The sequence below is a fragment of the Rhinolophus sinicus genome, chromosome 15, assembly GCF_057876585.1.
Source record: "Rhinolophus sinicus isolate RSI-liver-muscle chromosome 15, RSI-T2T, whole genome shotgun sequence".
Classification (NCBI taxonomy): domain Eukaryota; kingdom Metazoa; phylum Chordata; class Mammalia; order Chiroptera; family Rhinolophidae; genus Rhinolophus; species Rhinolophus sinicus.
In genome coordinates this window covers 17,130,847-17,152,070 of record NC_142515.1, presented here as the reverse complement: position 1 = coordinate 17,152,070, position 21,224 = coordinate 17,130,847, and the positions used below count along the sequence as shown (strand labels likewise).

The 21,224-nt window shown below is 45.3% G+C and overlaps 1 protein-coding gene across 1 annotated transcript in view; it reads right to left on the bottom strand.

The window, feature by feature from the left end:
* Nucleotides 1-8,326: 8,326 nt before the first annotated feature.
* Nucleotides 8,327-21,224, bottom strand: part of XPNPEP1 (X-prolyl aminopeptidase 1) — a 46,513-nt gene continuing 33,615 nt past the window's right edge. Inside the window, exons 11-21 of the mRNA XM_019725094.3 lie at nucleotides 20,949-21,038; nucleotides 20,287-20,337; nucleotides 18,974-19,032; nucleotides 18,768-18,845; nucleotides 16,761-16,832; nucleotides 14,957-15,017; nucleotides 13,457-13,526; nucleotides 12,384-12,557; nucleotides 11,583-11,659; nucleotides 10,363-10,461; nucleotides 8,327-8,877 (exon numbers count right to left, since the gene is read on the bottom strand). Coding sequence (XP_019580653.2) covers nucleotides 8,749-8,877; nucleotides 10,363-10,461; nucleotides 11,583-11,659; nucleotides 12,384-12,557; nucleotides 13,457-13,526; nucleotides 14,957-15,017; nucleotides 16,761-16,832; nucleotides 18,768-18,845; nucleotides 18,974-19,032; nucleotides 20,287-20,337; nucleotides 20,949-21,038 — 960 coding nt within the window. The 3' untranslated portion in view covers nucleotides 8,327-8,748. The remainder of the gene's footprint in view (nucleotides 8,878-10,362; nucleotides 10,462-11,582; nucleotides 11,660-12,383; nucleotides 12,558-13,456; nucleotides 13,527-14,956; nucleotides 15,018-16,760; nucleotides 16,833-18,767; nucleotides 18,846-18,973; nucleotides 19,033-20,286; nucleotides 20,338-20,948; nucleotides 21,039-21,224) is intronic.

Here is a 21,224-nt window from a genome sequence, read left to right as displayed (position 1 = left end):
CCTCAGAGGAAGGAAAGAGGGCGTGGGACGGGGGGAAGAGCCAGGCACCTTCGTCAGCCTTTCTCCACGGGGCTTCCACGCAGCCCCAGATCACAATGCCCAAGCAGGCTTGCTCAGATTTTCTGTAATGAGGTTTGTTTCACATTTTAACAACTCAGAAATAAGGATGCATCTGAAGAGTCATAACGCCTTTGAAAGCCTTCTCTGACACCTTCTGGAGAGATCAAGAAAGCACCAGTATCAACATGTCTCACCTTAAATTGGTGACTTCTACAGTATGTGAATTATATCTCAATAAAGCTGCAATTTAAAAAGCATGTATCTCAGGCCAGGTTGGAAGACATGGGTGTACAGGCCAAGCTAACATTTGGGGACACACGACAGGAGCTTCTTTATCCGGCCCTCACAACCAGAAACAGGAGATGCCACACCACTAACCTCTCTTTACAGAGAAGGAAACGTGCTCGGAGAGGTGTGCTCTTGCCCAAGGCCTCAGCTGTACATGGCGCCATCTGCTTTGGAACCATGTTTCTAATTACTACAGCCTCTCACGTGCTACTTCTGTAATGAAAAAATGAAATAAAATGCTCATTAAAAAGAAAATAAACAGATTTTCTATTTTGACTTTAAAAAAAATATATAAGAAGCAACCAAGATGTCTTTCAATAAGTGAATTATAAACAAACTGATGTATTTATACAATGGAATATTATTCAGTGATAAACAGAAATCAGCTATCGTGCCACAAAAAGACATGAATGAATCTAAATACATATTGCTAAATTAGAGAAGACAGTACGAAAAATCTACATGCTGTATGATTCCAATTATATGACATTCTAGAAAAGGCAAAACTATAGAGACACAATAAAAAGATCAGTTGCTGCCAGGAGCTTGGAGGAAAGGAGAGAGGACCACATAGACGAAGCACAGGGGAATTTTCTAGGTGGTGAAACTATTCTGTATGATGCTATAAGTGTGGATACATGACACTGCATTTATCAAAATCCACTGAAACTTACAGCACAAAGAGTGAACCTTAATGTATGCAAGTTGAAAACATCATCTAGAAGGTCAAGGGGATTCCAGGATGGAACGCAGGATGTGACAAAACAATATAACTGTATTAAAACGTATGAAACAACCTCCCTGAAGGGAGTGGGAGGAAAGGGTGCTGATATAAGTAACTTTGGAAATGAGTGGAGTGTAAAACCAAAGCAAAAGGAACTGCACATAAACACTGTACTGGAATTGATAAAGTCATGTCCCACTGTGGTACAGGTTTATAACCCTAATACTGTTATACAAGTACACCAGCGCTGGACAATGAAGTAAATGGATGGGGATGGTGGGAGCCAAGGTTCTCACTGAGGCAGTGGGAGGTTACAGGGAGAGGTGTTAATGGATATGAGTTGGAGACATCAGCACAAACTCGTGTTTAGCTCAATACAGACACACATGGTTACACACAGAAATATTTATAGGTAGATGATGATGACAGATGATACATACATACAAAGATACATACATACATAAAGTCTACATCCATCCATTTGCTTCCTTGCTGTCAGCTGAGGGCCTAGAAGCAATGATAATCCAGGAGCAAAGAACCCATCTAATGCCCAGCCTCCGGTTTTAAGTATCTTTCTCCATTAAAAGAACTAGAGCTCCTCAGAGAAATGGCTGATTCTAGAACTGAAGCAAGAAATATACAAGACATACAAGATGAGCCGAGAGCATCTGTAGTGCCAGAAAGTAAGGAAATGCTTCACACACACACACACACACACACACACACACACACAGGGTTGTGTCAAAGGGACACAGGAATCAATGAAAGTGTTCCCAGGGGCCAAAGCTGGAATAATTTGAGCAACAAACTAAAGTAGTATTCATTAAAAGCTGAAGTGTAAACTAAATACCCATAAGTCTAGAATGATTAAACACATAGAAATGATTAAATACAAAGAAATGATTAAATACATAAATAAATGTAAGAGACACGGTTGCTGTGCAGAAGAATTCCAAATACTTCATGTAGGTAGCTCATCCTCTAGAAGATTGAGCTTGGCTTCCCACTCCTTCCCCCTCCTTCACACAGTGACTTCCTCCCAAAGGGGACAGTATTGAAAAGAGTAACTTCCCAGTGGAGGAGCCTGACAAACACTGTCCTGGTCAGGTGATCAAGGTCAACGGCAACAGGAAAAGCTGTGTTCTAAGTCTGACCCTTGATGGGATGGGATGGGATGGGAGGAAAATGACACTTAACCTCTGTGGTCTTCCTCCCCAAAACCCAGAACCACAGTCTAATCATGAGGAAAATCCCAGCAGACAGACATGCTACGATATTTAACCAGTACTCTTCAAAACTGTCCAAGTCATCAAAAACAAAGTCCAAGAAACTGTCATAGCAGAGCCTACGGAGACATGACAACTAAATGAAATGTGATATCCTGGATGGGATCCAGGCACAGAAAAAGGATATTAGGTAAAAACTAAGGCAATCTATATAAAGTAGGGTCTTTAGTTTCTAATAACGCACCGACATCGGTCCATTAATTGTGACAAATGTACCATATAAAGGAACTCTCTACTCTCTTCACAGTAAATCTAAAACCATTCTAAACAACAAAGTTTATTTTTTAACATAATGATATGAGAAAATCGGGGAATATTTGGGAAAGAAGAAATAGGGGACAATAAGCAGAGAATTCAAAAACAGAATGGGTGTTTTCCTTCCTGCTTAAAAATATAGGCGTCCTGTCAGAAGAAGAAACAGCTGAGTGCTTACTACTTGTCCAGCAGTGGGTTAAGTGATTCATGCACATTTTTTCACTTAACCCTCACAAATATGCTATCACTAGATATCTATCTATCACTAGATATCATTACCCTCATTTTATAGATGATGAAACTGAAGGTCTGAGAAGATAATTTGCCCAAACCCACCAGCTAGTACGTGATGGGACTAGATTCAATTCCGCCCCCATGACCCACTCTGCTGTAAATGTTTTTGGGATGTCTTCATCCATTATAGCAATAAATACATATTTATTGAGTACGTACTGTGTGCCCAGTCCTGGGCAATAGCTGGTGTTGGACCCCAAGGATCTATAAGTCTAACTGGACAGACATGGGAAAAGTTAGATTTTAAGAAGGGAGTATCCGTTATGGTTTGTGAAGAAAGTAAATGAAAAGAAATTAAGAGCGAAAACTTCCAGTTGGAGCAATCAGGAAACATGTCATGGAGAGACATGTGGGAGTGGAACTGCACTCTGAAGAAGGGAAGGAATTAGAGGATGAAGTACGGGAGGGACCCTGCAGCAGAGAGGCTGCAGCCAGTGGCTGTCACCTGCTGGTGGGGCAGGTAGCAGGAAAGTTGCTCTCCCTGCTGAAAAGAGCCCTGGCCTGAGGCCAAGGGACTAGGAACTGGTGCCATCTGGGCCTTCAATCTAGACCTCAGTTTCCTCATATGAACCTTTCCAACGCGCAAAAAAAAAAAGTTTAGAGTCTACCCTAACCATTAGAACACAGAGCATTCTAGACTAAGAAAGAGATCTTCAACCATGTGACCTGGTGTGTCTTTTGCAGCATCTCCTTCAAAGAACGTGCAATGGGCACACGGAGGCCTCCTTCCCTCATTCAACAGCAGTCGCCTGGCCTCAGGGGTGGTGGCTACAGGCCTGTCCTCAAGAAGCGTACAATCCAAGGAGGAGACACAGCTGCTGCCCAAGGACCAAATGTAGGTCACTTGGGTTTTGTCTGACCCACACGTTTTTGTTTTGTTCAATGTTAAATTGGTTGCAAATGTTTAAAAACTGCAATATAGCACACACACACAGAGCGAGACAGAGAAAGGAGATTCAGCCTCTCTTAAAAACCAGGTGTTAGGGGCGGCCGGATGGCTCAGTTGGTTAGAATATGAGCTCTGAACAACAGGGTTGCTGGTTCAATTCCCACATGGGCCAGTGAGCTGCACCCTCCACAACTAGATTGAAGGACAACGACTTGACTTGGAGCTGATGGACCCTAGAGAAACACACTGTTCCCCAATAAATAAATAAAATTTGCCTTTTAAATCAGGTTTTAACGCTTCTCCTCTGAGCACATCAGCTGCAGAGGGGCTCCTGTTCCTGTCACTCAGGGCACTTGCTCTCCTCTCTATCACAGTCCAGTCCCACCAGCTCGAACTCAGTTACCTCACCCACCTGGCCACTGTTGGTATTTTTTTTTAATTTCTTATTGTTACATTTAACAGAGATACAAAAACCACATAAAAAAATGTGAGGCTAAATGAACTCTAATGACACCCTTGTAACCACAACCCCATGTCATTCCATTTTCTTCTGACCTGTGAAAAGTCTTGCTGCGAAAGGTGCTGACGGCAATCTCATATTTTCTCTACTATAACTTACTGGATCATTTGTTTGATACTGAAGAATTTTTTCTTTTTCTTTAAAGTATTCTAATTTTATTATAGTATGTCTTGTTGGTCATTCTGGGTCTACTTATTCGGTTTTGGGGTGCTCCCCTTCAATGTGTAGTTCCAAACTTTGGGAGCTTTTTAATCTCAGGAATATTTCTAGAATTATGGTTTTCTAGAATTATGGCTTTTAATATTTGTTCTATTTCTCTGCTTTAGTGTTCTTCTTTGGGGAAACCTATTATATAAATGTTGAATGTTTTTGCCTATCTTCTATATTTGTCACTCTCTCTTAAATCCCTTTTATTCATTTTGTTTTGATGCTTTTTTAAATTTTCCTCTTATTCACCTTCGCTTTAAGACGTTGTCAGTTGTGTTGATTCATTCACATGTTCCTTTTAGTCTTCATATTTAAAATGATTTTTTTCTAATTCTCTCCTAATTCTCACTAAATGTCTCAGTTTCTCTGTTTTGTTGTTCTTGTATATACTATTTTTAAATCTGTAAATGCGTTTTGAAACAGTATCATTTTCATCTGTTTTATGGGTACATCCTTAGGATGTGGTTACATTGTAGGCATGTCATTCTTTTCATATTTTCAAGGTTGCATAGCATTTCACCTCAATTTTTTTCTGTTGCTCATTTTTTATGTGAAATTAACTTCTCTGAACTTCTGGGAGACTTAAACATGAATATTTTTCTTATTTAGGGTTCCAGATGTCCCCCTTTTCCCCCTGTTGTTGTTGATTTTGTGAAGTGCTCAAAAACACAGCACCTACTTTCTGTGACCTCCTGGCTGTTCCCTCTGACTGAACCTTCTCTGTCCTTTGTCCCTACTGCACCCGCTCTCCTCAGGTTTGGAACCTGTTCCCAGCAGTTTCTCATCAGTGTGGGACTTTGTCCAAGGAGTTCCTGGGGCAGTGATTTCTCCTGTCCCCCACACAGGCCACAACTCGAACCCTCACACTCACTGAAGTGTGCAAACCACTCTGTTTCCATAGCTATTCTCAAATTGGCTCAGAGAGTTTGAGCACCTGACGGTTATTTCAGGGTCCTCAGGTCCATCAGGCGCCCACACACACACATCGCTTCCTTCGGCCTCCTGCACTAATACTGATAACACAGCTCGTTACCCTGTACCTGCTCTTACTAATGATTTGTGGGGACACTTGTCACCTATATTTGGTATAGTCTCATCCACGAGTTTTGGTTTTGCTATCCCAGTTTCTCTGTTTCTATGGAATGATTTGGAGAGATTTAAAAACTATGACACAACTGCCATCACCTCGCCAGAATCGGCAGTTTTGTTTTTAAACTCCAATCCTGTGAATTTCTTACTCTGTACTCCAACTACTTTCAGCATCTAGCAACCACAGTACGGGTTTTAAAATTGCCAAGCACCGCTTCTCCCCTCTCCCAGCCCTCCCTGTACCTGTGGCCGTCTTCCCCAGGAGTCACCAGTGCTCGAGCTGTTGCTTGGGGAGTGTGACCAAGTGCAGCATGCTGTATCTTCACGTCACTGCTGGTGTAGATTCCCCCAGCTGTTGGAAACCCCAAGGGCAAGACCTCCCTCGTGGTTTGAGTACACCGGCTGTTTTCACAACTGTTGGCTCCTACCTGGTGAGAAATGACTGATTGTTAGTGCTGGGCAGCTAGATGCCACGAAGGGCCGTGGGCTAGACCAGTGCTCAGGGCTGGGATGGTGGGGGCAGGCCCTTCACGGCGCGAGCGACACAGATGGGTTTTTTCTACCAGAGGGTAAACAAGCTTCTGGAAGTCAGCCCCTGGGGTGTTCACAGAGGAGGCCCCACGTCTGTACCCTTCCCTGAATCCTCTCTACCTTGTATATAAAATTTCACAAGGGAATAAAGTGAGCAAGACAAAAACAAAAAACAAGATCAGCTTCCCTGGAATGATTCCATAAATTCAGTATCATACCTGTTTTTGCACCCAACCTTTTTCTAATCATTTATTTAAAAGTGAAGAAGACTGAGTCTTTTGGTCCATATCTTTATCTCATCTTCCCTCTGAGCTCTTGCACAGTACGGATCTGTCTGGGGCGACCTCACCCCGTTTATGTGTCTTGGATGTAAATGCCAAGATATGCAGGTCCAGGCAGGAACTCCAGGCAGCCGGCACCAGGAAACTTTGCTTCTTGGGCGTGAGCCAATTAAATCAACCTCGCTCTGAGGCTGCCTAGGAAGTGACAGGCTAACTGCCTGATGAACTTACAGTGGAGGTGCCTCGCACTTGAGTTATGGTCTGTTTCAACTCCAAGTCAGCTGCAATTTACAGCTCCCATTTCCTGAGAGAGGGAAAACTTCAGGGTATCCGAAACGACGACCAGGGTCCTAGAGGGGAGGGATTCTGACTTAGACAAGGGATGAGAAACATGATTAATACGTCTTATCATTGGAGGATGAACTTTTCTTTTAGTCCAATCCTTTGGAACATATTAGGAGGGAGTGTGAACTGGAGGCATTCAAGAATTGATCTTCGGTGATCAAAATACATCCTGTTACTGTGAGGCCACATTACAAATATAACCTGAGAACTAGCCATGGTATCTTGTTTCCTCCCACATCACAAGTTGGAATCAATGGACCTGGAGAGAAAAGAATGGAGGGAGGCAGTGGAAAGTTGGCAAGTTTTTCAGGTACTCTGCCAACTTAGGCTCACCTGGTTAGTAACATTTTCTTTGCTGCCACCTTGGTTCTGAATGGTAACTCTAGATTAGTTCATTTGATTTCCTGCTCCACCAGCTGGAGAAAGTAACAGATATTACCAACCATGCTTTGGTGAATGGCCAAAATACGCTTACATTTATTCATCTTTCAAAGCCATCCAAATCAAAGATGTGGTTTGAGATTTAATAAGACTAATTTAAAAAAAATAGATAGCCATACAATGGAAATATAGTATACAGTCATTAAAAATAATTAGATTTATATGTACAAATATGGAAAAATCACCATATATGGATATATCGCCAAGCTGAAAAAGCAAATTGCATAGTATGTACAGAATGACCTGATTTTTGTACAAGGGGGGTGTGTGTGTATGTGTGTGTGTGTACACTCATAGTCTTTTATATGTACATGCATACTTATTCTATATGCTACTGAACACCGACTACAAAGAAATTGGCAAAAAACATGTAACAGATAATAGCAATTATATCTCCAGGGTATGTCTTGGGTTGGGCTCATAAAGAAGCAAACCCTAAGACAAGGACCTGCATATAAGTAATTTATCGGAGGATGGACCCAGGAAACACTGTGGGAGAAAGGAAAGCAAGACACCAAAAGGGAGAAAATACAGGGTGTGTTATTAAACAAGTTACCATAGTGGATAACTAGGGCTCAATTCCATGGGGAAACCCCAGGAGACAGTGTAGACCATGCCTGGGACATCCCAGCCAAGGGGCGAGGAAGTCTGTTTTCCTAAACCCAGCCTTGCTGGTCTGAGGTTGCAGGGACACTAGCTCTCCTGGCCCCACAGACTTGCCCCACGTTTGCAAATCAAGAGAAAGCCCATTGTCTACAAGCAACAAGACCATGTGAGCTGTGGTGCTATGGGTGAGACATCTGCCATGTCTGCTATAGGGTGGTCATGGAAGACTCTCTTTCTACATTATCTTTCATTGTTTTTCTGTATATTAATGACATTTTTAAAGTCAGAAAATAAAAACTGATAATAAAAATACCAAAATATTAGGTTTTCTAGAGAAAAGAAGAACGGGCTTACAATTAAGCCAGATAACATGCAGGGAGGCCAGGGGCCTCCCCTCAAAGTGGGCCTTCCACCTAGAAACGTCTGTCCCAGAGGCCACCAGCCCTGGGGATGTGGTCGCCTGACATGCAGGATGGCAGCGCTACGAGGAAAGAGACAGCTGAGACAAAGCATCTTCTGACATTTTATTCACTAATTATAAATACAGTCCCATGAGCATTAAGGTGAATAATGTACTACTAGCACCTGGAACTTGACCGTACAGAGCACTTATCGTTTCAGCATCTCTGGCCAGAGAACTCACGGTGGCTCTTGGGGCGTCTCCCCTGATGAGTGTTCAGCTTCGTGGGGACCCTGCTTCAGGTGCAGCAATTTTATTCTTGGCTCATTCTCAACAATTTAAAAAAAAAATCATAAAAGATCAGGTGTTTGCAAGAAAAATATCAAAGAGGATAAGAAGATTTTCAGTTCTTAAAGTCTAAAAGTAAAAAGGGGAGGCAAGAAAGGAGAGGAAAGGGGAAAAGACGTTGGGGTTGGCCAGGTTTCGTCCTTTCCCCAGAGCATTTTATAAAAACATTTTGTAAATGGAGGTATTAATGCTGTTTGGAGATGGGCTGCGTCTCTCTGATGAGCCACTCGAGAGCTTCCTGGCGGCCCTGTTTCTGCAGTTCCTTCCCGATCACGTCCCTGCAGGTCAGGTGGTAGTTGTTGAGCCAGTCGCACTACAAGAAGGAGAAAGACGACCAGACGTGTTCAGCACGATGCCTTCACCACAGGCCCCACGCGCAGCGATCACAAGACGAGCGGAAAGGAGCACAAAACCCTTTCACCCTGCTCATGCACACGTGACTTCCTTGGGTTCTATTTCCCTGGAGATAGATGGGACGAGGCCACATTGCTTACGGTGAAAATGCTCCTGGAATACTCTATGTATGTGGACTGGCCATGACCGTGAAGGAACCGTGAACACCTCATGACAAGCCATGGTTTGGGGCTTCCCTGAGTAGAGGGTAACTTGTAACAGGTGTTGCCTTTGACAGAACTCTGGAAGCCATCCACATAGGCCATTACAAGACAGAGGGGGAAGGGGGTCTCAGCTCCTGCACACACCAAAGTGGCCTCATTTCCTCACACCTGAGCCATCTTGGGGTGGGGGAGGAAACAGAGGGCCTGAAAACTAGCCCTGGACCATGGTGAAGACTCCTGCTGAGACACACCTGGAGCTGGCCTGCCAACACGCCCAGTTTCCTATCCTGTACCCACTGACAAGCTGAATAAACCAGGATGTGGGTCTTGCGAGTGTGGCTGTCTAGACAAACCCCAAACCTTTGGTGGCCAAGGACGGTGGTGCTGCAGGGTGGCAGGAAGCTTGACTTTCAGACCCTCAACTGAATGTGGCCACCACACCAGGAAACAAAAAAGAGTTAAGAAGGAAGGAAGCCACCAGGCCCTGGTCCACTGGATCTGATGGTAAAAGTCCTGTAGCCAGAAAAGCGTGAAATCTCCGTTGCGGTGGGTGGGGAGGAGGGCAAAGGCTGGAGTGAAGCCAGTTCTACCATGAGAACAACCACCCACTCTCTTCACTGTCCATGAGTGGGCCTGACCGGCCCCCCAGGGCAGCGAGGCTGGGAAAACTGACACCACCATGGGAGTGGCTGCTGTATGAGCCGAACACCGTTTGGGAGGCAGTGGTGTCACAAAAGTATGGCCTCTGGGACTATGGTCTGGACCAGGTACCTAAGCCGGCTAAGGGGTCGAGTTGGGTACAAGAGGCCTCAAGGCACAAGGGTCGATAGATGGGGTGGTGCTGCCAACTGGCTTTGACCAGCCAGGGCTCCAGTCCCCGCCGATAACAGCCTACTAGCCCCTGCTGGGCGTAGGGGACCGGGTAGTGTCTAAAGGAAGCAGACTGCTATAAGTCCGCAGCAAGGCCAAGCCGGGCTACAAGGAAGCCTGCCATGCAAAGCAGCTCAATAGTGAAGGTGACCGCAGCAGCCAACCCTGGGCCACTCCCAGGGCCCTTTCAGATGGAAAAGCACCTAGTGCTCAGGGCACTTAGGATAATCAGACTCAAGGGCCTACACCTCTGACTTAAAAAGTGAGAATGGAGTAGAGAATGTAGTGTAGCTCTCCACCTGCTGCCCCCCCTCCCCCAAACACACACACACACACACACACTCTGCCTTCCCTTAAGACTCTCTCATTACCTCTTTGTCTGTAAGAGAATCCACATCTACCATTTTGGTCTGTATCGGAACCAAAGTTAGAGGTTCAAAGGTCAGGCTTCCCCGGTTATTGAAGTTATACTGTGGAAGAAGGAAGAAAACAGAAGCTTTACACCTCTTTACCACAATGAGCCACCATGAGGTCACTCCCACCAGCCATGACCAGTCCTCAGAGCCAGGTTAACTGGGAATCAAGAAATGATCAGCTGGTCACAATTTTAACCGGCACAGGAGGCACGCTAAAAACAGCTGATGCCACTTGCCAGGAGCGGCTCCGCTGCACAAACAGTCTGTACCACCAGGAAAAGCCAAACAAGCATTGCTGAGGGGCTTCCAGCAGCAGGTCCACAAGACTGATGCCTCCTGTGATGGACAGGAAGGAGGGGCTGGGTGTGGGAGTATCTGGGCTCAGGCGCATCACTAGTTTGGGTTCTCGAGACTCTGCAGGGGTATAATCCCCCAAGTCATTTTATTAACAGTCAACCATGCGGCCCTGCCTTGACCCAGCCAGACCCAAGGTGACAGACAACAGGCATGTCCACTCCACATAGTATGGACCAGCCGGGACACACAACAGCATGCTGGGTCTCTGGGAGTGACGTGGGGTCACTTTCAAGAACAGTGACTTCAACACGGAAGCAGAGGTCAGATTCCTCCAATCAACCCATTGGAGGCTTAGGAAGCCACTTCCCTCCATCTGTTCGATTTTCATAGTCACCAATGCAGGAGGAGCAAACAGGTCTTTTAGGTAAAGCTTAGCACCTAAAGCCCTGTGACCTCTTGGGGACATGAGGGGGGAGAGGGCAACAGCGAAACACCTGTCTTACTGCCTGCCCGTGGGGCCTGACCCAGGGCATAACTCAGCGTTCCTCAGCTTGGCCTGATAAACATCACCTGGGGCATTTGTTAAAAATACAGTTTCCAGGCCTGAAAATGGAATCAGGTCTGTACGGGGCCTTTAAACAGCACCCCCAAGTAGAGGAGACTTCGTGACAAGACGCTGCCTCTAGTAACTCAGCCAGGTCACATCAAGTAGGGGCCTGCCTGTGGCTCCGTGAACTCGTTCTGGGTCCCAGTTCATTAAGGATTCTCTTTCCAGCTTTGCAGAGGAGAGGCTCTGATATCGGGGGAAGGTCTTGGCTCATCTTCCCCATTAAGGAATAAGGAAATTCTTAAAGATGAATAAATACGTAATTACTCACCTTGGTCTTCACAGGAACCACCAAAACAACATTCTCAATGCGAATTCCAAAAGCCCCATCTTCATAATACCCTGGCTCTAAAACAAACCAAATCCCCAAATGAGAAGCAGCCCAGCATAGAGAAATACGCATAGAGCTTTCCCTCCTGGGATGACAGCGCCGCCCCAAAGGGAGAGGAGAAACAGGTGAAGGGCCCGTCAATCCATCAATCCAGACACAAGAGCCCAGAGATGCACCCTTCTCCCACGAGGCCATTTCTAACAGGCATTTGAGGTACCGAAAGGGAGGTTTTGCAGTTCCTGAAAACCGACTGCAGGGGAGGGAGGACAGGAATGGGGGGTGGGGAGGGGTGGCCACCAAATGAATCGTGGTGCATATGGGTGACACGTAATGATGCAGGCATTAAAATACATTCACAATAATTTGGTAATGATGTGGGAAAGGAAATATATTTAGAAAGCAGAATACAGACAATAGTTCCAGGATAAGCTCGATGATAAAAAATATTACAAATATAAAAAGCTAACATATCAAAACATTAAGTCATGTTTCCCCTGGGTGGTTGGATTACAAATGATTTTCATTTTCTTCTTCACACTGTTCCAGTCTCACTTTTTCTACAATGAACATGTGTCGCTTTTATAATTATAAAAGGTTGATATTGTTGTTATTTAATTCAAGGTAACAGGAAGGGGAAATTGTTTCCAATTTAGTTTAAAACAATTAAAATATAAAAAACAATAAAGAGCTTTCAAAAAGGCTGGAGGATCCAAGCACACCCTCTGTGTGAGGGGCACCTACCATCAGTGACAATCATGCCTGCCTCCAAGGGCTCATCGGAGAACGTTTTATAACTAATGCCACAAGGACCCTCGTGAACGTTCAGAAAAGATCCAACACCATGTCCTGTTCCGTGCAGGTAATCTAGGCCAGAATCCCATAACGCTGAGCGGGCAAAGGAGTCAAGAAGGTGGCCTGAAAGACACAAAGAGCCACTTGATGATATTTGTACAGTACTTTTCAATTTGCAAAGCACTTTAGAGATTAGATTTGTTATGTTTGGCTCCAGAGGGTGAAACAGAAAACAGGTAAGTTACTGGAGGGCTCAGATTTCAGCCCAGCACAAGGAAGAGCTTTCTAACAATCAGAGCTCCTGAGGACAACTCCTCAGCCAGTCAGAGCTCAGTCTGAAGCTGGAGGATCATTAGCCCAGGATGCTGATGCAGGGCATGGTCGCCTGCAGCAGGGAAGGGCTGCGTTAGGTGACACAGCCATTCTCTTCCCAGCTCTGGGACCCTGAGGTTTCAGAATTACAAAGATGAGATTCTAACCAGGCTGCAAGCAGGCAGGCAGGCACAGCAGATGAGGAAACTGGTACCCAGGGAGAGGAGTGCAGGCCCAGGTCTTGTCAACTCCCCGTCTAATGCCCCACCCACCAGTCCTCAAGCAAGGAGGTATATATCTAAAGTCAGCTTCCGGTAAAATAAATCCCACCAAGGGTCCTGAAAGGAGGTGCTGGCCTGTGCTGAAGAGCAGACCAGAGGCTGCACCAAATACCACTCAGGTGCTGCTGCCCTCACGCCTGCTGTCCTCTCCTGAGAGCCACCTGCATGTGTCATCCAACACCATCAGTGCTCAGGAGAGACACACACAGCAGACACCAGGCCCAACCCTAAGCCTGGCTCCCTGGGAAGCCCTCTGCGCTCAGTCAGTGGGTCCAGGAGACACACTGCATGCAGCAACCCCTTTGCCCCGCTGGGCCGGAAGTGGCCTGGGGGCTGACACAGACAGGGAGGGACATATCCTTTCACTCAAACTGACAGGTGTTTGATGCCTGAAAAAGAAAAAGCCATATGACAGAAGGAACCACCTACCTTTGGTTCCGGTTGGGAAAATGGCTGCGCTCACAGCTATGTGGCCCTTGAGGACGTATGTGAAGCATTCCTGCCAAAGAAAACCAGGGGGCATGTTGCACAGAGGGGTCGGGAGCTCTGGTCCTGTAGCTTTCTGGTAGTTCAGACAAATTTTTAGCAATACCACACAGAAAATCAAAGTAATGAGAAAAAAGTCTGGTGGAAAGAAAGGTTGGCCTTGTGACCAACTTTCCAGAAAATCTTGAAATTTAAGTTAGTAAAAGAGAACTGTCAGACAGATGACCCCACAGATCTTTCTCTTACAATGAGCATTCTGACACACTCTATGTCATCTGAGCCTTAGAAAAACTGGGAAAATACAAAGGACTGATGACACTAGCTAACATTACTGAGCTACTCCTCTGGGCCAGGCACTGCACGTTTAACCCCACACCTCGTGACAGAGGCACTGCTGTCATCCGCACTTTCCAGGGAGATGAAGGTGCATGCTGGGTAGTGCAGTCCCTCAGCGGCAGCATCTGGCCTCAGACAGGCAGTCCTGCTTCACCATCTGTGCTCCCTGCCACCATGCCACACTCAGGGGTTATCCCTACTGCCCGGACAAGCAAAGCGCTGTTTGGAAAGTTAGTGGCTTGCCAGTAATCAGATCTGGGGCTATTTTCACAGCACAAAGAGTCACACCAAAGGTACGTGGACCCAAGGTCAAACTCTTCTAAGGTGCTGGTACCTATAAATGGACAAGGCAAGGGACCAAAGCTATGAAATCTGCCCCTCTGCATCACATGAAACCCTCTTTCCGGAGTAAACTTCCTGAAGAAGTTCCCCGACATTCACTCAGAGACTCAAACAACATTCGCTGGAGGGCTCAGATTTCAACGACTATGATTTGGGAACTTGCTAGGCTCATGGAACCTTCTAAACCAACCTTGGAGATGGGTACGTGTATCCCCATTTTTATGGATGGTCTAAGTGCTTCGTTCAAGGGCATGGAGCCAATAAACAGCAGAAGCCCAGTCTCCAGACTCCTGGTGCACCTCTCTCTACCTCACAGCTGTTTCCTCCTTTCCTTGCCAGACAGACCAGAAACTAAGCAGAGTATGTCACTGCAGAGGGGTCCTAAAGAGCTGAGCCTACAAATAGGAATGTTGAACTTGAAAAAAGAAGGAGGTGGCTTTCAGAATCAAATATAGATACTGTTTGTAAAAAGCATGTATTTCATTATCCCACTTCCATCTCCAAAGAGATTTCCTGACTCAGAAGAAGGCCAAAGCTGTTTAAACTTGAATCTGAGCTGTTTTGACCTTAGCAGACAGAATGTTTTTAAAAGTGCTCCAATAATTAAATGGACCTCATAAAGCAGATAAGCCTGTCTCTACTGTAATGAGCTCTTTTACTATCCCACATGTAATTTTTACTTATTTATATAATCCCTTTTCATAAAAGCAACGCTCTTAAGAAAGCAGAGAGGGCCTCTTGAGTTTTCTGCTCCATCCACTTTACCTTCTCATAGGCCGTAGGGGTCCCAAAATGCATGGTCCGGGTCACATCTGTAGTTCCATCCCTTTCCAAAAGAAAGGGCAAATTAGTTTTCAGTCAAAATAAGCTTTTGCTCAAATATGAGACAGGTGAGGATGTGGAGAAATTAGAGCCCTCATATACTGCTGGTGGACACGTGAAATAGTACAGCCGATTAGGAAAAGTTTGCAGGTCCTTAAAAGGTTAAGCAAAGAGTTACCCTATGACCCAACAATTACACAGCTAGGTAAATACCCAGGAGAATTGAAAACTTGTGCATACAAAAACCTGTACACAAATGTTCATAGCAGCATGATTCATAACACCCAAAAGGTGAAAACCACCCCAATGCTCATCAACTGATGAGTGGTCTATCCACACAATGGAATATTATTCAGCAATGAAAAGGAATGAAGTACTGACACAGGCTACAACATGGGTGAACCTTGAGGACATCATGCTAAGTGACAGAAGCCAGACACAGAAGTCCATATAATTCCACATATATGAAATCTCCAGAATATAATATGATCATACAATTCTATTTACATGAAATGTCCAGAACAGGCAAACCCAGAGACAGAAAGTATAGCAGCAGTTCCCTGGATAGGGAAAATGGGAAGTGACTACAGATGGAAAAGGGGTTTCTTTTTAGGGTGATGAAAATGTTCGAAAACTGACTGTGGTGATGGTTGGACAACTCTGTGAATATATTAAAAACCAGTAATTGTACACTTTGAGTAAATTGTATGGTATATGAATAATATACATCTCAATAAGGTTGTTATATAAAATAAAATGAGACTAAGTGTGAATGCAAGGATGGCCCAATGTCGTGGCAGTGAACTCAGTCAGGCCCTGACACACACATTCTTGGGCTACAGTGTGAGAACTGTCTCACGGGAGACACCATCACGGGGATTATGAATGAGGAGGAGGACAAAGTACACACAAGCCTGTTTCCAGCAAAAAAGGACCAAATTCCCAATTCCTCCTGTCAGGACAGCAAGCAGTTTATTGGCCCCTAAAAATACCCAAACACACAGTCCTGACAGAGAAAGGATAACTTCCGGAAGCCTGCTGAAATTTAGAAGTGAACCAAAGTTGACACCATTACCCAAGCAGTCCCAATACCCTTAGCTCTTGGCTGTTGTTACCAATCCCCAAGGCCAGCTGTGGTCCCTGTGGACTTGGCCAAGCTCATCTAATACTTAGGTCTGCCGGCAGCCACGGAATGGACATTAAAAGCCTTGTCTGTGTTCTCTTAGTGCAGACAACACCTACCCTGGCCCCTTCTCATGGGCCCCACATCAAGACCCTACCAAATTTTATGTTCTCCTCTAAGAAACCAATCTAAAAGATGCGTGTAAAAGCAGCAAGACATGAAGGAAATGCAGGGGCAACTTTCGTTTCTCAGTCATTCATTCAAAATTAAGCCCCGACTCCATGAGGCCCTAAGCTGTGGCAACTGCAGGGAGCTAGCAGGCAGCTTTGGGCTGCGGCAGATTTTCCAATGCCTCTGAGAGCTTGCTTTCAGTTATTTAATTTAAACTTCCAGCAAAGGACTGAAATGTTTCTGTCAAACAGTCTTTTGTGGGAAGAGAGTCACAACTGGGCTATTTCAAGTAGGGGAGAAAAAAAGGACAAGATATAGGAATGACTCCATTAGGGGCCGGCGCCGAATGAGACGACGAGCTGAGCATTCTCGGCTGGAGCTCGGCTTGTCCCCATCCTGGCTCAGCCATCCTGACTCAGCAGTTATGCTGTGTGGCCGCCCCAGCTCACTTACTTGTATTGAGCACCCGAGTCAATGAGGTACACCTCATCCAGCGACAAGGTTCTATTCGTCTCAGGGACTGGCCTAAGAAAGTTAATTAAAAATTAATTATTCCAAATGTAAACACTTGCAAAATCCAGGAGGAGGGCATACTTATACTATTCTTACAACTTATATAAGTCTGAGACTATATCAAAAAACAAAGTTACCAAATAACTTAATTATTAGAACTCATATTAACCATATACTATTCGACAACCCAGTCAGCCTATTACCACAACTAGATAAAAAGCTCAAGAGAAGGTAAAATAACATTCCTTTTTTTAATATCTATCTCCATTCATCTCTGGAACAAAACAGGTATTTATAATTGTTAAAAACTGCAAAAATAATCAATAGACACAACAGGACCAAACTAGCCTTGGGAACTGGGAACAGGGCAGGCGGGTCACTGGCCTCTAAGTGTGGGGGGCCCCGGGCCCCTGCCTCAGGCTTGTCACTTGTCGGTGGGTGTGGGGGCCCCGGGCCCCTGCTTCGGCCTCCATATCCCTCCCTCAGTCCTGACCCCATTAGGGGCCTCCCTACTTGTTCTCAGACCACCAGAAGGCAGGTAAGTGTCTCAATCTGGAAGAAAAACTCAAGGGAATTTTGTTGGGAAAAGGAGTGGATTGTGATGCTCTTAAGCTGTAGCACTTTTTCCAAATGAACAGGAGGTATTTTTAAAAAGTGAGCTGCTTTCCCTGTGCCTTTTCCACACAGTGTCACTGCACTGGGAAAAGTTAAAAGGGACGAGAGCAGTCCAAGTCTCTGTGCTGCCGCTGAGAGAGCGTCTTCATTTCCAGGCACCACCCACCCCTGCAGCAAAAAGGGTGTCAGCAGCCATTCCAACCAGACAGGGGACCAGCTCCAGCGCCCTGCCATGAAGAAACGCCACAGGAGAAGCAAATTCTCCTCCCTCGTTCTGAAAGTTTTTAATGTGTTGATTATGTGCAAATTCTAGGATAGTATCCAGCCTGGAAATTCATCACCTGATTTAAACATCAGACAAAGGCTGAAGTCCTCTTGCTATTTTAATGTTGGAATAGAAACATTCATGTGAGAGAACTGTGCACTCACAGCTGTGACCATCTCCCTCAAACAGCTTCAGAATTTGCCCCTAGACTAAAAACTCTAACAGCAATTATAAAAAGGGGGTGTGGGGGAACCTGTGCCCAAGGACGCAGAGGGAGACAGACCGAGTGTTCCCTCCCTGACTGCACATCACAGACAGGAAGCAAAGAACTCATAGTGCCCAACACAAGGCAAAACCAGCTGACGGGGCAAAGCTGAGGCTGGAGCCCCGTGGGTGGCCACGCCAGTTCCCTTTCCCACCATCTCCACAGGCAGATCCATCCGTTCTAAACCTGTCAGCACCCCTCTTATCTCACAGTGCAGGGACACTCGGCTCTGTGGGTCTGTGGGCTCTTGTAGGTCACCTGAAAAAAAGCCCTGGAAATGGTCAGGAAGCTCAGGTCCACAGAGGCTGGGGTGCCAGGCTTCAAGCCCATGGGGAGGGAAGAGAGGTTGCTATTATCTCCCTACCCATGAGGCTACTCCACAACCTAGTGACAAGTTTTGTTGGTATGAAGTTTTTTGGGGCTAGTCTATCAAGAAGGCTGCCATCAGGAAATACACTAGAAAATTCTAATCATCGTGATTCAAGGGCTATGAACCCAGCTATAAATACAGCTATGACTACAGCTTCTGCAGCCTCAGAAAGGAGGGCGGGACAACCCGTTTGAGTACCTCCTGGAGCCTGACAGCGCCATACATCGGAGCCCAAGAGGAAGCTCCCAAAAGCTAGAGGCTTGGGGAGCTGGAGAAAACGAGACCTTAAAGGTCTTAGTTCCCGTATCAGAACAGTGTTGGCAGACACGCGGAGGGGGGCACTGGGGCGCCTGTAAACACTCTCTCCCCTGCGCAGGCTCCTGTGCCGAAGCAGCAGCGAAGCCCAGCCGCGCGCTCGTCCGCAGGCCTTACGCGTAGTGGATGATGGCGCCGTTGGGTCCCGTGCTGGAAATGGTCGGGAAGCTCAGGTCCACAAAATCGGCCTGCTGCCTGGAACAGAGAGGCGCAGAGCAGAGCTGCAGGGTTTCTCGTGTGCAAAGAACCAGGGCCCTCCCACCCTCCTTTAACTCACCAAAGAAATGAGTACACGGTTCATGGGGCCCCAGGCAGACCCTTACCTTCGAAATTCCTCAGCTTTGTCAGCAGCTGAGATCTCTGTCACGCCACCTTTGGGCACCTAACAAGGAAGTTGTTTATAAATCGTCTGGTGTGATAACTCATGTGTCTCCTACATATTAAAGAGGGTACACTGAAAGCTTACTTTTTTCCCTCAATTCCCATGTCTCAACTGTCCAATCTATAGGACACAGCTTATGCCTCATCTTTCACCAGGAGGGAATTTCCAAAGGCTCTCACCAAAGCTATCTAAAGTAGAAAGGTTTCTATCTGTTTAGTTTTTCACTCAACTATTTTACCTCAGTACTACATCCTGAAACCTCCCAAAACTTACTACATCTACGTTTAAAAATTCAAAAGCACCCCCTCCTAGGATATCATCCTAAGAAAGTCATCCCAAATAAATAATAAAGATAAATGCAATGATATTATTACAGTTATGAGGTGGTACAAAAGTAACTGCAGTTCAAAAGGTTAAAAATAACTGCGAAAACCACAATGACTTTTGCACCAACCTAATATTAATAAATAGCAAAAAATTAAAAACAACCCAAACATTTGAAAATAGGAGAAATGGGTAAATACATCAGTCTAACCACTGAATACAGTCTCCATTTGGATCATGTTTTTAAAGTCTCAAAGTCCATGGAAAATGCTCACACTATGATACTAAGTTAGTAAAATGAACAAAAATCATATCTGTACATTGAGAGACATATTAAAATGATTTATACTGAAAAAATGATTTACACAGATGAACAATAGCCAGATGTGGAATAATAGTTTTACTGGTTGCAATAAGTGTGGTATTTTCTTTTTCCCAATTTAAGCTACTTTTAAAAAGTTATTTATTTAATATTTAAAGGGAATGTGATATTGTATAATAATAGCAGAAAGAAGTCAAGAAACTAATGGCCAAGAATCAATTTAATATAAAAAGTTGAACGGCTTAAATTGAAGTTCAAAATGCACAAAGATCTCTTTCTTTAAATACAATCAGTTTGCCTATAATATTAGCATGAGTCATTTTTCCTTATAATTAAGTTCCACCTAGTTACAAGATAATTCCTTAACCTAAAATTCCTACTCTGTTAAGCAATTTCTTTCTTGTTACTATTTTCTACACTTAAAGAATTTTTAAATACACAACAAATTTCCAAGAACAACTTTTAAAAGAGAGTGCTAAAATCAGATCAAGGTCATCGATTTCATGGTCACCAGAGCATGGAGGGTGTCAGGGTTAGAATCGCATGAGGATCACAGTTAGAATCTGGACAACCTATACCCATAAATTAAATAAAGACTAAGAACCAACCTCTTTCTCCAGCCAGTTAAAGAGTTCACAGAGGGCAACGGCATCTTTAATCTGTTCAAACAATGGAGACATTTTTAAAGTTATTACTGAGAATCAGATGAGCACATCAGAGCCCAGCCCTAACGTGATACTGAGAGCTGCACCTGCAGGGCACAGACCATCAGCAATGAGGGCCCACCAGTCAGGCTTTCCCTGTGATAAGCCTGCCACAATTCCCCCTGTCAGGGGCAGGGCTCCTGGGCTGTTCAGTAGGTCAGGCACGATCAGGAAGGGGCCCGCGCACCTCAGAGCACATGCAGCTCCCCCAGAAGGTTCATGCCTGTCTCATAGGGGTCGGGAAAGACAGGCCACTGGCAAAAGCCATCTCTGGGCCCCAAATATTCCTAGACCTCGCACCGGTTTTCAAACACAACCTGGGCCTTTTAAGAGGCTTCACCATCATCACCATCTCCTACACTATCGGCATCAGTATCTCCTTCTGTGTTGTATGTTATACTTTGCAAAGATGGAGCCCACTGAGTGTGTTATTTCATTCTCTCATTAACACCACAAGGCTCAGAGAGGTTCCAACCTGTGCCACGCTCAAGGCCACAAAGTAGGTGAGGGAGCCCGGCCTTCTGATCACCATCCATCCCCTCTTCTACACAGGCTGCTTTACTCACATGAGCTCGCCTCATGCCTTCTGACTCGGCAGAATTCTTCACAGCTTTGGCGATGCAGATGGGGGTGTAAGGCATACAGGAGCGATGATCCTAGGGCCAAAAGGCGAGCGCATGGGAAACGGAGCCTGGCCCCTCACCCAAGACCAAGGCAATCACCCTGCACTCAGTACACCACACGGCAGACCAATCATCTCAAGAGCTCCCACTCAGGACCCACCCAGCTGGCCATCCCGTAGGGCCCGAAGACCTGCTTCTTCTTTTGGTTGACGACGCTGA